Source organism: Scatophagus argus, chromosome 7, assembly GCF_020382885.2.
Source record: "Scatophagus argus isolate fScaArg1 chromosome 7, fScaArg1.pri, whole genome shotgun sequence".
In the NCBI taxonomy this organism is placed as follows: domain Eukaryota; kingdom Metazoa; phylum Chordata; class Actinopteri; family Scatophagidae; genus Scatophagus; species Scatophagus argus.
The window spans coordinates 25,832,317-25,846,090 of record NC_058499.1 but is presented as its reverse complement, the minus strand read 5'-3'; the positions used below and the strand labels follow the sequence as shown (position 1 = coordinate 25,846,090).

The following is a 13,774-nucleotide window of genomic DNA, read 5'->3' as shown; positions in this document are numbered from 1 at the left end:
TCTATGTTTACACATTTTATTGCTTGGTTGTATGAAATTTCCTTGCCTTAATATCTTTACAAATCTGAACAGCAAACAGTGTTAGTATTGCACCTGAACATTGTCATTGCCTCCTATATCTAGGTCCAGTGCTACGACCCTGTGGGTAACCGCTGGAATGTTGCAGCTGAATGCCCCCAACCTTGGCGGTACACAGCAGCTGCTGTCTTAGGGAGTCAAATCTTCATCATGGGTGGCGACACTGAATTCACAGCTGCCTCTGCTTATCGCTTTGACTGTGATACCAATCAATGGACTCGAGTGGGCGACATGACATCCAAAAGGATGAGCTGCCATGCTGTGGCCTCAGGAAATAAGCTTTATGTTGTTGGGGGTTATTTTGGGACACAGCGGTGTAAAACACTGGACTGTTACGACCCCACATCAGATAGCTGGAACTCCATCACTACTGTGCCTTATTCACTGATCCCCACAGCCTTTGTCAGTACATGGAAACACCTGCCTGCCTAACTGGGACATCAGGAGCCAGCCATGCCAGGTATGTTTTGAAGGATTGACACTAAGAGATCAGTGGGGTTCCACATATAACAAGTGCTCTGAAGTGGTGTTCATAGTTAACCCAATTTTTATTTTTGTTTTGTTTTATTTGCACATAATTACCCAAAAAGTCAATGTGCAGACTCAACAGCTTAGCTGTCTATTGTCAACAGGATCGACTAGCTTGTTGGCACGTTTTGAATACATGGCCATGGATGCCGTGGTTCCAGTGGCATTACTCATAATCATACTATTACAGCACAGGTTGACCCACACAGGTTGCTTTACAGCTGTGTTTTTAGTCATCTGTCTCACATGTCTGATGGAACAGATGGCGCACACACACACACTTGCATTCAATGGACTGTCCTTAGACCACACATATATAGATAGATAGATAGATAGAGGACTTTATTCATCTGCAAGGGGAAATTAGGTTGTCATAGCAGTCCAGTATATTTGAATACAATGAAAATACAATAACATGAAATACTTAAGTAGAAAAATTGAATAAAAATACACTCAAAGGACACTTGTGTGATAATAATAATAGTAAAATAAAAGTGTAATAATAACAATATATAATAACAGTATGTAATGGTAGCAGCAACGGTATATAATAATAGTAATAATAATGATAATACTAATAATGTCTGTACACATAGAAATGTTTCATTAACACACACACACACACATATATATATATATATATATATAGATAGATGTATAGATAGATATAAATAGCTTTTCTACTTGAAATAAAAATGCTTCTGCAATGGGCAAAAATTCTCACAGGAACACTCCAGAATTTTGTGGAAAGTTTTCCTGGAAGAGTGGAAGCTTTTATAGCTGCAAAGCTGTCTATGTATTTAGAATGTGAGGTCATTAAAGTCACAGTTAATGACAAGTGATTGACCTAGGCCCCTAAGTGTGTGCATGTGAAAAAGCACATGCATGTGCGTATATTGGGACACCCTTCATGTGGAAACAGAGAAGCAAACGAGACTGTGTGAGTGACTGACGAGTTGCTGACTGCTGCACTTCAGTAGCACTCCAACTCCTTGGATTACTTCATTCTCTTCTCTCTGGGGTGTGTAGGGTGGCCACAGCTGCTTATGTGCTGGCTGTAATTACAGGCCTGGTACCTGAAATTAAGAAAACACCTTATTGCCATACTGCAAATTACCCCACTGTTGGACTATTAAAGAATTATCTTTACATGCAAAAAGATAATTAAAAAAATGTTTTTTTAATGGTAAGAGTAAAAGATAAAAATATGTATTAAGTATCAAATCATAATTTACTGTGTGTTTGTGTTTGGGATACACACAGTTTGAATGCTGATATAGTGATTACCAATCTAAACCAATCTAAATACTAATCTTCAATATGAGCAGGAGGAATGTTTTCAACATTGAAATTATTTACTACTTACTTACTAAAATAACTCAGGATTATGAGAGTACTGACAAAAGGGAAAAGAAGGTATGGTATGGTAGTGATCATGTTGTTCTTCTGTCAGAAAAGTTCTCCCTTGCAAGCCGGGTCCTGCTCAAGGTTTCTTCCTGTTAAAAGGGAGTTTTTCCTTGCCACTGTCTGCTCGCTCGGGGGCTCAGACTCTGGGTCTCTGTGAAGCATCTAGAGACAATTTTGATTGCATAAGGTGCTATATAAATAAAATAAATTGAAATTAAAAAGGGATACCAGCACCATTGGAAAGGCAGGAAGCAGAAGGCTGGAGGGAGGCAGTGACAAACCATATGTCAGTACAGTTGTGAAGGAGGGGTTCAGCCTGCAGGAGGCTAGGTGTGATACCTAGTTTGCATATGACGGGAACAGGAGTCCACTCAGAAGGGGACAGAAAGGCAAAGCAAATTCAGTCATGTTCAGTTAAAATCAGTTCAGTTTTGGACAGAACTTTTTCAGCCTCTGATGAACTGGATTGATAAGAATTTTCTATTTTTAGTAGGTCAGGTTGAGTTGCCACGGAGCACATGGTTGTAGTGCATGTGTTGGAGACAAATGACTTGCAAATTGACTTGAGGCAGGTAACCAGGAGGCTCAGAACAATCAGCATTACAAAGCCAAGCAGAACAAATTCAAGAATTAGATAACCTAAAGTTCCTAATTTTTCCTTAAGCCATTCAAACAGACTCATAAGAACAGGATTATGCAATGGCAATCTTACACATGTTTTGAGTTAATTCCTGTATGGTAGTGTTATGATCAGGTGTGAACATGCAACATTCAGTTTCAGTGATGACGCATGTTCCACCCTGCAAGGCCAGAAGATAATTCAGTGCAGCACGATTTTGCGGAGCCATCATTCATATAGCAGTCATTTCCTGCAAGTGCATGGGCATACCCTTTGCAGTAGAATTTGCAAGATCTTCTACTGCATGAGAGAGGTCTCACATTTGGTCCAAAGATGCCATAATGCCTTGCTCATGGTGTTTGTGTGTGTGTGTGTCTTTTGACAATATGTGCCTCAGGTGGCATTACAAGAACTCTCCTGGCTGGCACTGGCACTGAGCTGATCACAGTGCAGTTGTCTGGTTTTTGGAGGACTGGTACAAGCACAGTTTTCATTGGTGGAGTTGAGATGAAGTAGATAAAGTAGATGGCAGGTGTAACAGTCCATTAGTGGAAGTCCTTCTGTGGTGTTATGTGGAATGAATCCACAGACATAACAGTTCTTAGGATATGGTCTGTTTTTAGCTACCATTTTTGCCAATTGTAGATGTGTTGGTGGGGGGCTGTGTTCCGTGTGTATTAAACGTATTTCCCTCTTGAAATACTAGAAGGTCCCATCTGGCGCGTCTGTAGTTTTGCTCCTCTGACGGCTGCAGTCGAGTTGGGTACTGGATAGGGCTGGGTATCAATCACTTTGATACCGGTTCCTGAACAATACGATACCAATTTTATAATATCAATTCTAATAAAGAGAAAATTACATTACACCTTACAGTACAAAGTTTTTATTTTTATGGTAATATCAATGTCCATCCTTATTTCCACAAGCAGTTTTCTTACAGTAAAAATAAACAACAAATAATTTCCAGCACAGTTTTGTGACAGGTCAGTGAAAAGGTCCTCAGTATGTAGCAGTGAGCATCACTGCTACATACTGAGGACCTTTTCACTTAGCAGTTTTTCTTCAGAAAAATCAACATGTCTGCTTTCTCAGGACACAGACAAGCCCGCTCCTGACTGATGATGTCTCCAGCAGTAGAAAATGTACGCTCTGAGGGTGTGGATGATGCTTGCACACAGAGATACCTAGTTGCCAAGTTTGATAGCATTGGCATAATGTCCCTCACATTCCACCACCAGGTCATGCACCACCAGGATTCACTGAGGTTAGAGTAGATGGCAGACCTCTGTGTCTCTTCCTGAATCTTCTCTGTGGTGCTGAGAGTTTTCTCTTGTCTTACTTCAACTTCCATGTCCTCATCAATAGCTCCTCAAGGGCAGAGAGCTTTGGCTTCTTGTGGAAACAAGAAGAAGAGTAAGAAAAAAGACAATCAGGATAGATGCCAACAAGTTATTTTTGTTCCGAAAATGAAATAGAGGTGGGTGTCTTTGTATATTTTTATTTTACCAATGTTGCTCCTGCAGCTGTATAGTTTCATCAGACGACTTGCCATCGTGGTCACCAGCTGTCCCTTCAAGCGCCTGCTCCATCTGCTGGGCCAGGGTCATTACACCTTTATTCTGTATTCAACACATTATGAGACTCATATAAACTGAACTACAATGGAAGAGGAATAAAATATTATCAATAACGATAAACACCTGTTGTGAGGTCCCACTTATCAGCTCCTCTTCTAGTCTGGTCCACACTTCATCGGCCACTTTCGTCCTGAATCTTGGGTCTAAGGCTGTGCCCTCCTACAAGAACTACCTGATGCTCTCATCCCGCAACACAAAAACATAGTATAGTAGTCATGTGGCTGAGTAAACATAAGGGAAACAACTGAAAAATCTACATGATTATCCTACATACTTGGTATCTGTTTAAAGGAGGAGTTCTCATCTGTGACGGTGAAGTGGTGCTTAAGTTTCCCCAAGATGGGCAGAATCTGGCCCAAAGTTGGACTCATTTCAGCAGAGTTGCAGAGAGTTGAAATATAAAGTATCTTCATAACTCTGACAAACTGTTCTGCTTTTCTATAATCATCATCAGAAAATCTCTCCAGTCTGAAAAACATATATACAATGTTTTATTAGCTAGACCACAGCCCAGCACATTGTCCACATTGATAAAGCAATAAGGTAATATCCATCCTTATCTACAATACCTGTCCTTCTCCGTTGATTTTTTTAACTGAGGATCCATGGAGGCCATCTGGATGGCAGGAAACTGTTCCAGAAATCATTCCACCATCAGGAACAGGCTGTTCCACCTGTTCTTCACATCCAGAATGACAGCATGTTCTGGAAGGCCTAGAGAGAGAGAGAGAGAGAGAGACTGTGGCTGTTAAACAGGTTGTTTACTTGTCGTAATAGCTCAATAATTGATAGAATAGAATTGATTGAATAGAATTTGTACTAAGTTTAGGCTATTTTCACTTACCGAGAAGACGCTGCTTCTCTTTGAGGACAGGTTTAGCCTAGCTGCACCGCTTTAACGACATCACCATAGGTCTGATTCTTCCTGCCCACAGCAATGTTTAGATGAGCAAAGCAGCAAATTTTTCTTATGTTCGTCTTTTTCACTACTACATCCATATTAGCTGCATTGTCTACAGTGATTGCACCAACTTTTTCCTTTATATTGAATTCATCAAGAATATCCCCTATCTCTTAAACTATTACATGCCCTGTCTGTGATGTGTAGACTGCCCTGGTATGCAAGATTTTCTCCTTCATGGTACCCTCTCTCACAAAGTGGACTGAAACAGTCAGGTAGTGGTCTTGTGCCACACTGGTCCACCCATCCGTAGTCACAGCCACATCTCTGACGTCTTGCAATTCTCTCTTGACATTTCCCTTCTCTACTGCATACCATGCAGGTATGAGTGTATTTGACAGCATGTCTCTGCGGGGGGGTTGATATCTGGGGTTTAGGGCTATTATCAGCTCCCTAATTGACATTACAAAACATCAACAATAACATGGTTGTGTTATTATTGCTCGAAACCATTATCTAGGCTGAGAAATAAAGGCTTAACTGGTCAACAGTATCCTTTACAGCTTACTTACCTCCACCATGGAGCCTCCACTGTAGCCGAAACTTGGCACCGAAAGACAAGGGATATTTCGATACTCGGTACTACCGAAGCATTTCGTTTAGTACCATAAAAGAACCGAAGTTCCATACACAGCCCTAGTACTGGAGGACTTCTGCTTTTGGGACTATGGTGTCCTCTGTTCCTCTGATAGCTGTGGTTGTCCTTGGGAGTGGGGAATTTCTACTTCTGGGATGCCAGTGCTGCCACTCTCGAGGGAACGTCCTTTGTCCTAGCGTACCACAGGCAGTGATGTAGAGGGCGTACCCGTTTTTAGCTATTGCATGGATTGCACAGTACAGGTTAAGACAGAGCAACTGGTCAAGGCAGATGGCCACCCACCTAGAGCCAGGGTCTGCTCCAAGGTTTCTGCATTCTAAAAGGCAGTTTTTCCTCACCACTGTTGCCAAGTGCTTGCTCATGGGGGAATGTTGGGTTCTTTGTATTATAAAATTTAATTAAGAGTTTGGTCTAGACCTGTTCTAATTGGAAAGTGTCATGAGATAACGTTTGTTGTGAATTGGCACCATGTAAATATACTGAATTGAATTGAATTGGAAAATGATATCATGGATTTGTCCATAGCATGAAGGTCCATCTTTTTCATACACAATACTGAATTACTTGGTATAGTCATTAGTCTGCCTGTAATAATCTCATGAGACGTGAGTTTGTGTTTCCTAGTGGGTGTGGACGTCATGAACGTTAGGGCTAGGGGCAACATCATTGTCCATTTCAGCCCTGTTTCAGCACAGAGTTTGCTTTTGCTGAGTCCAGCCATTATTTGTCCAGTGAAATGACCTCTTCTGTCTGAGTTGATGCTCTGTGGAATGCCACATCTTGGCAGGCATGTCTCAACAGAAATAGAATCAGCCTTCCTGCAAGCCCAGGCCAATTTGAAAACATGTCAATACATACAAGTATAAATTCAAAACCATTGTCAATTTTGGCAGCTGTTTTGGCCATATGGTCAGCCATAGCGTTGCCTCGTGAGACAGAGTCACTGGGTTTGGTGTGGGTTTCACATTTAACAACAGCAACGGATGAGGGTAGCTGGCATGCTTCTGAAAGTTCACCAATAAGTTTGCCTTGTTTAACAGGTGTTCCTGCGGAGACTCTGTCATTTTACGTGGCCTACCACTTAGTGGCTGAGTTGCTGTCATTCAAAATCACTTTCACTTTGTTATAATACCACTGACAGTTGATTGTGGAATATTTAGTAGCAAGGAAATTTCACTACTGGACTTGTTGCACAGGTGGCATCCTGTCACAGTACCACAATGGAATTCACTGAGCTGAGAGCGGCCCATTCTTTCACAAATGTGTCTAAAAGCAGTCTGCATGCCTAGGTGCTTGATTTTATACACCTTAGAAGTGAATGACTGAATTCAATTATTTGGATGGGTGAGTGAATACTTTTGGCAATATAGTATATTTTGCCTCTTGGATCCCTGTTACACGCATGTAAGCCTCTCTGGGAAGCTAGAACCTAGAGCAATGTCAGCAGATTTGTTAATGGCTGCAGCTATGGCTTTTAGACACGGGAAGTCCTCTTTCTACTGGGTCCATTCTGGAAGAAAAATAAGCAACAGGTCACTAAGAAGAGTTATGGCGTTGAATAAGAACAGATTGAGCAAACCCACATTTCTCATGTACAAATAGTGTGAAAGTTTGGTTATATTCAGGCAGCCCTAGGGCAGGAGCAGACAGTGATGCCTGCTTCAGTTTGTTAAATGACTCATCAGCTTGTTGTGTCCAGGTACGGGGCTGGGTACAGGTTGAGGGTTTAGATATGTCCTGCAGTGGTGCTGCAAGTGATGCATAATCAATTATCCACTGTCTGCAGTAACCTGTCTTTCCTAAAAATGTCTTCATTTGCTTTGAGGAGGACAATTTTGTCAGTTTTTGCGAGCAGAAGGAGAGGGTAAAAGTAAGTCATCTACATACTGTATGAAAGTAGAACCTCCTGGGAATAAAATATCTTTGGGATTGTTGCACAAGGTGCAAGAAAATATGGTGATGATTCATTTTACCCTTGGGGTAGTTTGTTGAGTGTGTACTGTTGTCCGTTGTAGGTGAATGCAAACAGATACTGGCTGTCTGTATGGTGGGGAACAGAAAAGAAAGCACTGCAGCAATCAAGTACAGTCTGGTGGTTCGATTTAGTTGGTATTCAGGATTTGGATTACGTCTTGTACACACCTGTACTCTGGCTTTTAACTGGAATTATAGGAGTGTTGCATGGACTGTTGCAAGGCACTAATATACCTTGATTCAACAAAGATTGGATTTTTCTGAGAAAGGGGATACTGTGGATTCCTTGGAAGGGAAGCACTGTGTTTAAGTAATATTTGTACAGGTTCAGCAGATTTGATTGAACCAACATCATTAGAGGAGGAGACCCATACTGACAGCGACACTGGACACTGTCCTATCTTGGACTTTACCTTTTTCTTCACCTGTGTGTTGATTTTGTTCTATCAGTGCTGCCAGTACCGCCATGATTTTATCCTGGTTAGTATCTAGAAAGGTGCTGTCTGTTGTGCAATAGATAGTACAGTGAAATGTACACAGCAAATCTCACCTTAATAAGCTGACAGGTGTGGTGTCACACAGGAGGAACAAATGGGAAGTTGTGAAATTTGACATGTTTTCAGCAAAATAACTGCTAGTGGTCTTGAAAACCTTACACTAACAAAACAATGTAACAGCACAAAACAAAAAAAAAAAGAAACAAAAACTAAGAAAATGAGGGGACAACACAAAGCAAGACCAAAACTTGAAAAAAACTCCTAGTGGTTTGGTAAGACTCACACCTACAAGCTGAAACAACACAAAACAATGCTGAAATGACTCCTAGTTATTTGGTAGAGCTGGTAGAGACAAAACAACAGGAAACAAAACTGAAATTTTGCTAGGTATGATCAATCCCCCAAAACAGGTCTGTGTTGAAATGGTTAAACATATGGGGTAAACATTTAATACGCAAAATGTATACATACTGTACCACAAAGATGGTGCACCCTGCGACATGTGTGTACTATGACCAGCCCTCTCACCTAACACTTTTTTTGGCACATCAATTAAATTACACTTTTGTACCATAGACATGATGGTGCCTGCGAAGACAAATCCTAACACTTAGCACTTATCACTTTTGTCAGCCACCTGACTTCACACCAGTGCCAGCTAACTTACACTTTTATTAAGGAAACTTACTGGCGCATAGTAAGACACCCAGGACTTTTTCATATTCTCTAACCACTGTTTAGAAAATCTGCACACATCTTACGGTGAAAGAGGAATTCTGTCAGCTTTTTTAAAATTTCATTGTCATTCTTGGTAAATGTTCAGTATGCAAAACCTCTCTCTGCTGTAACACACTGTAGCCACATCCTGTGGCATGCCAGATACATTATGACAAACCCACCTAACACCTTTCTCGGTCATCTGGCTTCATGCAGACATAAAAGTTACATTTTTATCCAGGAGGCATGTCATCACACACTAAGACAATAACACTCAAGAGGTCCTAATATTTTAAAGTAATTCCTGTCACCTTACACACTCTTGGCCATCCTGCGATGTACCAGCACAATGTATGTTTTGATTTTATCCATTTCCACATGTGGGGATGTCCACATGTCCCTATGTACACACCTGCATGTGCATTTTTACATTCACACACTTAGGGGCCTAGCACACACTACTGATAATTAATACAATAATATTACCCAAACTCAAGATTTATACTTCTACTTCTCTAATCACATTTGCCCATATTATAATTTGTGTGTTAAACACAGTTGTGTTCTGTAGTACATAATCTATATTGAGGTAAAATCGTGTGGAAACTTTCATCCTAAAGTAAATTTCTCCTTGAGAACCTGTTTAGTGGGACAGCAGCATATAAACATCTTGCATCCATCCATATTCACCTAGTTATACTCTTCTACATTTTCAGCCTCCTCCTTCCTTTGTCTTATGCCCCCATCCCTTCAAAAATGAATGTCATGTAACTATATTCCAAGAGAAGCTCGCTCCTCTCAGATCCATCTCGTCTGTCGTCCTTACAGCTTCTAAATTTTTAAGTAATCACTTCATTTACTCCCTTTGTGTGAAATACTTACATATTGTGAATGTAAATATGTTGTTTTCTCCTATTTCTAGTTTGTCCTCGTGTCTTCTGACCTCGTCTTGTTTTAGCTCTGACATAATGATTGATGGTAGATCATACTGGAATTTAGTACAACTTTCATCACTCAGAACAGCAGTAACAACCACCACTCCCATGGGTCTCCCCTGAGCATGGCTAATAGAGAACTGACTGCTCAGTGTAGACAGTGTTTGTTGCACTTTGTTTTTGTGGTTATCATTTATTCATCAACAAAACAGGACAAGAGACAAAGACTTAATAACCCATTGAAAGTTGTTTTGCTCATATTATTAATTTATTTTAATTCCAGGAATGAAAATAAACTGCACAAATTCCTTGAACAGAAATACAGGTCTACTTATATAAGATTATTTTCTTACATGAATTGTCTTAAATTACAAGTTTTATTATATGAGAAAAACAGTGACTGATGTAGAAGCTCTGGAACAAACACTGTAGAAGCCCCTAGAACAAACACTTCTCATTGCTTTCTTTCAGCTTACACATCAGCACATTTCACAGTCAGGTCATCTAGTTTACAGTTAGTTGCTTCACTGTGTGTTGTATTTATACATCCCAGGGTGACTGCCAACGCAGCTGAGACAAGACAAGTATCAGGTTTCTCATCCTGCCAAGTATACATCATTTATAGACACACATCACTCAAAGAGGTACTTGAAACAGTTGATTCAACCATCCTCTGCATAACAACTGCACTGTCTCTGATTTCACTTCCTCTTCATTCAAACATGCCTTAATCTAACCCCTTCTGAAGAAACCCGCTCTCGATCCCCATCTTCCCGTTAATTAAAGACCTATCTCGAAACTGTTTTGTTTTGTTTTGGGTTTTTTTTAAATCCAACATTTTGGAAACAATTATCTCCTCACAGCTCTTTGCCAATTTGAGCAACAGCTCCTTATTCAAAACATTTGAGTCTGGGCTCTAGCCCTCCACAGCAATGAAAATGCACTGATTAAGGTCACAAATGATATCTTCATGATGCTGGTGACTCTTCCTGGTTTTTCGAGATCTGAGTGCAGCATTTGACAAGGTAGATCACAGCATTCTGTTGAACCGCATAGAATCTAGGGTTAGTCTCAGTTTCAGTGGTATCACCCTCCAAACCCTTTACCTATGTGTCTCCAACAGAACCTTCTCTGTTGTTGTTTGTAACTCCTCTTCCTCATCAGCCAGTCTTACTTGTGGTGTTCCACAAGGCTCTAAATTTGGTGCTCTACAAGTCTCAGTCTTGGTCAGGTCATACATACAAGATAGTCTTGTATCAGTTTCAAAAAATTATCAAGCCAGTAAATCTTTTACAAAAACCTTGGTGGTTTATTTCACTAAACGTGTTTTGATGGACAAGTAAAGACTGTCGTCCAATTTTGCCTCCTGCATCTGTACCATGTCTCCAGAATACAATTCATATTAACTAGTGAAGATCACAGAGTGTTCGATGCCTTGACTACTACAGAACCCTTATCAAGACATAGTACCAAATATTCTCAGCGGAAACTTCATTTGCAACAGACTTGAGTCCTTCTGGATCACTCAATATACTGATCCTTGAGTTAGTATCACCAAGAACCTACCAGTGAAACCCAACTAAAAGTCATCTTGGGTCATGCAAGTCCAAATGCACAATTAAGGGTGCAGACAATATCCCCATCACTGTAAAGCACATAACAAACAGTGTTTCACTTTCATCTAAAGTCAAGTCAAGTCAAGTCAACTTTATTTGTATATCCCATTTTTACAAGCAGTTTGTCTCAAAGGGCTTAACATAACATCAGCAACATCCTCTGCCCTTCGACCCTCACATCGACTAAGGAAAAACTCCCAGAAAAACCTTTAACAGGAAAAAATGGAAGAAACCTCAGGGTGAGCAACAGAGGAGGGATCCCTCACCCAGGACGGGCAGACGTGCAATGGATGTTGTACAGGCAGGAAAGCAATTTGCAACATGAGAAATGACATTACTAAAAAGATAAGCAAAACAAAATCTCAACGGTTTAGTTTCACTTTTTGCTACCACCTCAATATGATTTTAACATTTCACAAGTTATAGGAAATTTATAGTATTGAAAATTATAATGAACTGCTGTAACATTCATGTATTCTTTTTTTTTTTTATGTGATGTTGAGAATCACTATCCTATCAGTTCGATTTTGGCCCGTAGGGAGAACCACCCCGCCCATAGTCGGTACATAGAGGAATGACAGGCAGATGTCAACAATACACATTGGGTTGGTCATAGAGCCGGCTACAGTTCAACTTGAAGATCTGGATGGAGAGATACCTGCAGAAAGATACAGAGAGAGAGAAAGAGAAAGGGAGGGAGAGACACAAGACTACGAGGAGCACTGGACACACAGTTAGTGACATAAAATAATGAACTGCATGTTAATCTGACGAGGGGAGAGGATAGAAGAGGAAAAGGAGGAGGGGAAACTGCTTGGTGGATCATGTTTGTGTCCCCCGGCAGCATAGGCCTATAGCAGCTTAGCTATGATAGAGATTTAAAGATTAACAGTTAGTCAGACCTATTCTACCTGTGGCTATATATCATGAGGTGAGTGAAACTATGCCTACCAGCCCTACACACTTTATTTGGTGCTAACTATATGCTTTACTAAACAGAAAGGTTTTAAGTTTAGTCTTAAAAGTGGAGGTGGTGTCTGCCTGTCGAACCCAGATTGGCAACTGGTTCCACAGCAGGGGTGCCTGATAGCTAAAGGCTCGTCCTCCTGTTCTACTTTTATAAATTCTGGGAACTGTAAGTAAACCTGCACTCTGTGATCTGAGTGTTCTATTGGGAATATATGGGACTATTAGATCCTGCAGGTATGATGGGGCTAGTCCATTTAGGGCCTTATATGTAAGTAAGAGAATTTTAAAGTCTATTCTGAATTTTACCGGAAGCCAGTGAAGAGAAGCTAAGATGGGGGAGATATGATCCCTTTTACTGATTCCTGTAAAAACTCTAGCTGCTGCATTCTGGATCAGCTGCAGGCTATTAATAGAATAATTTGGACATCCTGACAATAGTGAGTTGCAGTAGTCCAGCCTAGAAGTAACAAAAGCATGAACAAGTTTTTCATTTAAAGATTGGAGCAGAGCATAGTACTATAGAATAGTTGCTTCCAACATAGCACCATGTTAGCTACACATTAGATTGCTATGTGATGTCATGTCTATTAACTTGTAAAGTTAATAGGGTATTAAATAAACATAATTTAATGTAACATAACTGCTGGCAGTCCATGTTAATTCAAACTTTAAATTGGGCCCTTTGTTGTCTTTAAAACCTACTCCATTTGTTATAAGTAGGTGTTAGCAAGAAACTGTTGCAACGAGTAGCATAAATTACATGAACAAGCAGTGGTTGCTACCTTATTGATCTTCAGGGGACTCAGGACTCGTACATGTCTATTAAGAACATGTGCCCTTTTGCATGAGTGACACAGGTCTGACAGGGCAATACTGCATATTGTCATTATGCTAGATTAAAGAGGTGGGCAGGTACCTAAGGATTGAGTGTCTGTGGAAAAGGAATTGGTAAAAGTAAAGATTTAAGTTGTTTTTACCAGTAAATGGTAATGGTTGCCATAAATTTTAATTCAAATTGGATCTGGATACTTTGAAACAATTGTTGATACATTTTTTTAGAATAAATTCAATTTGAATTATTGTTCCTGTGCTCCTCAAAGTCAGATATGCTTCAAAAGGTGCTGAGGCCTGGCAGGCACCATTTGTTACAGTTTTTTTTTATGAAAATGCATTTAATTAAAAAGCATCTTTAGCAGACTGAGGACGGGTCAGGGACTGGAGTAAATAAAACCGCATTA

At 40.3% G+C, this 13,774-nt stretch overlaps 1 protein-coding gene across 1 annotated transcript in view; it reads left to right on the top strand.

The window, feature by feature from the left end:
* LOC124061578 (kelch-like protein 25) overlaps positions 1 to 13,774 on the top strand; it is a 53,440-nt gene that overhangs the window by 36,282 nt on the left and 3,384 nt on the right. Inside the window, exon 11 of the mRNA XM_046393536.1 lies at positions 124 to 538. Within this exon, the coding sequence (XP_046249492.1) occupies positions 124 to 510 (387 nt within the window). The 3' untranslated portion in view covers positions 511 to 538. The remainder of the gene's footprint in view (positions 1 to 123; positions 539 to 13,774) is intronic.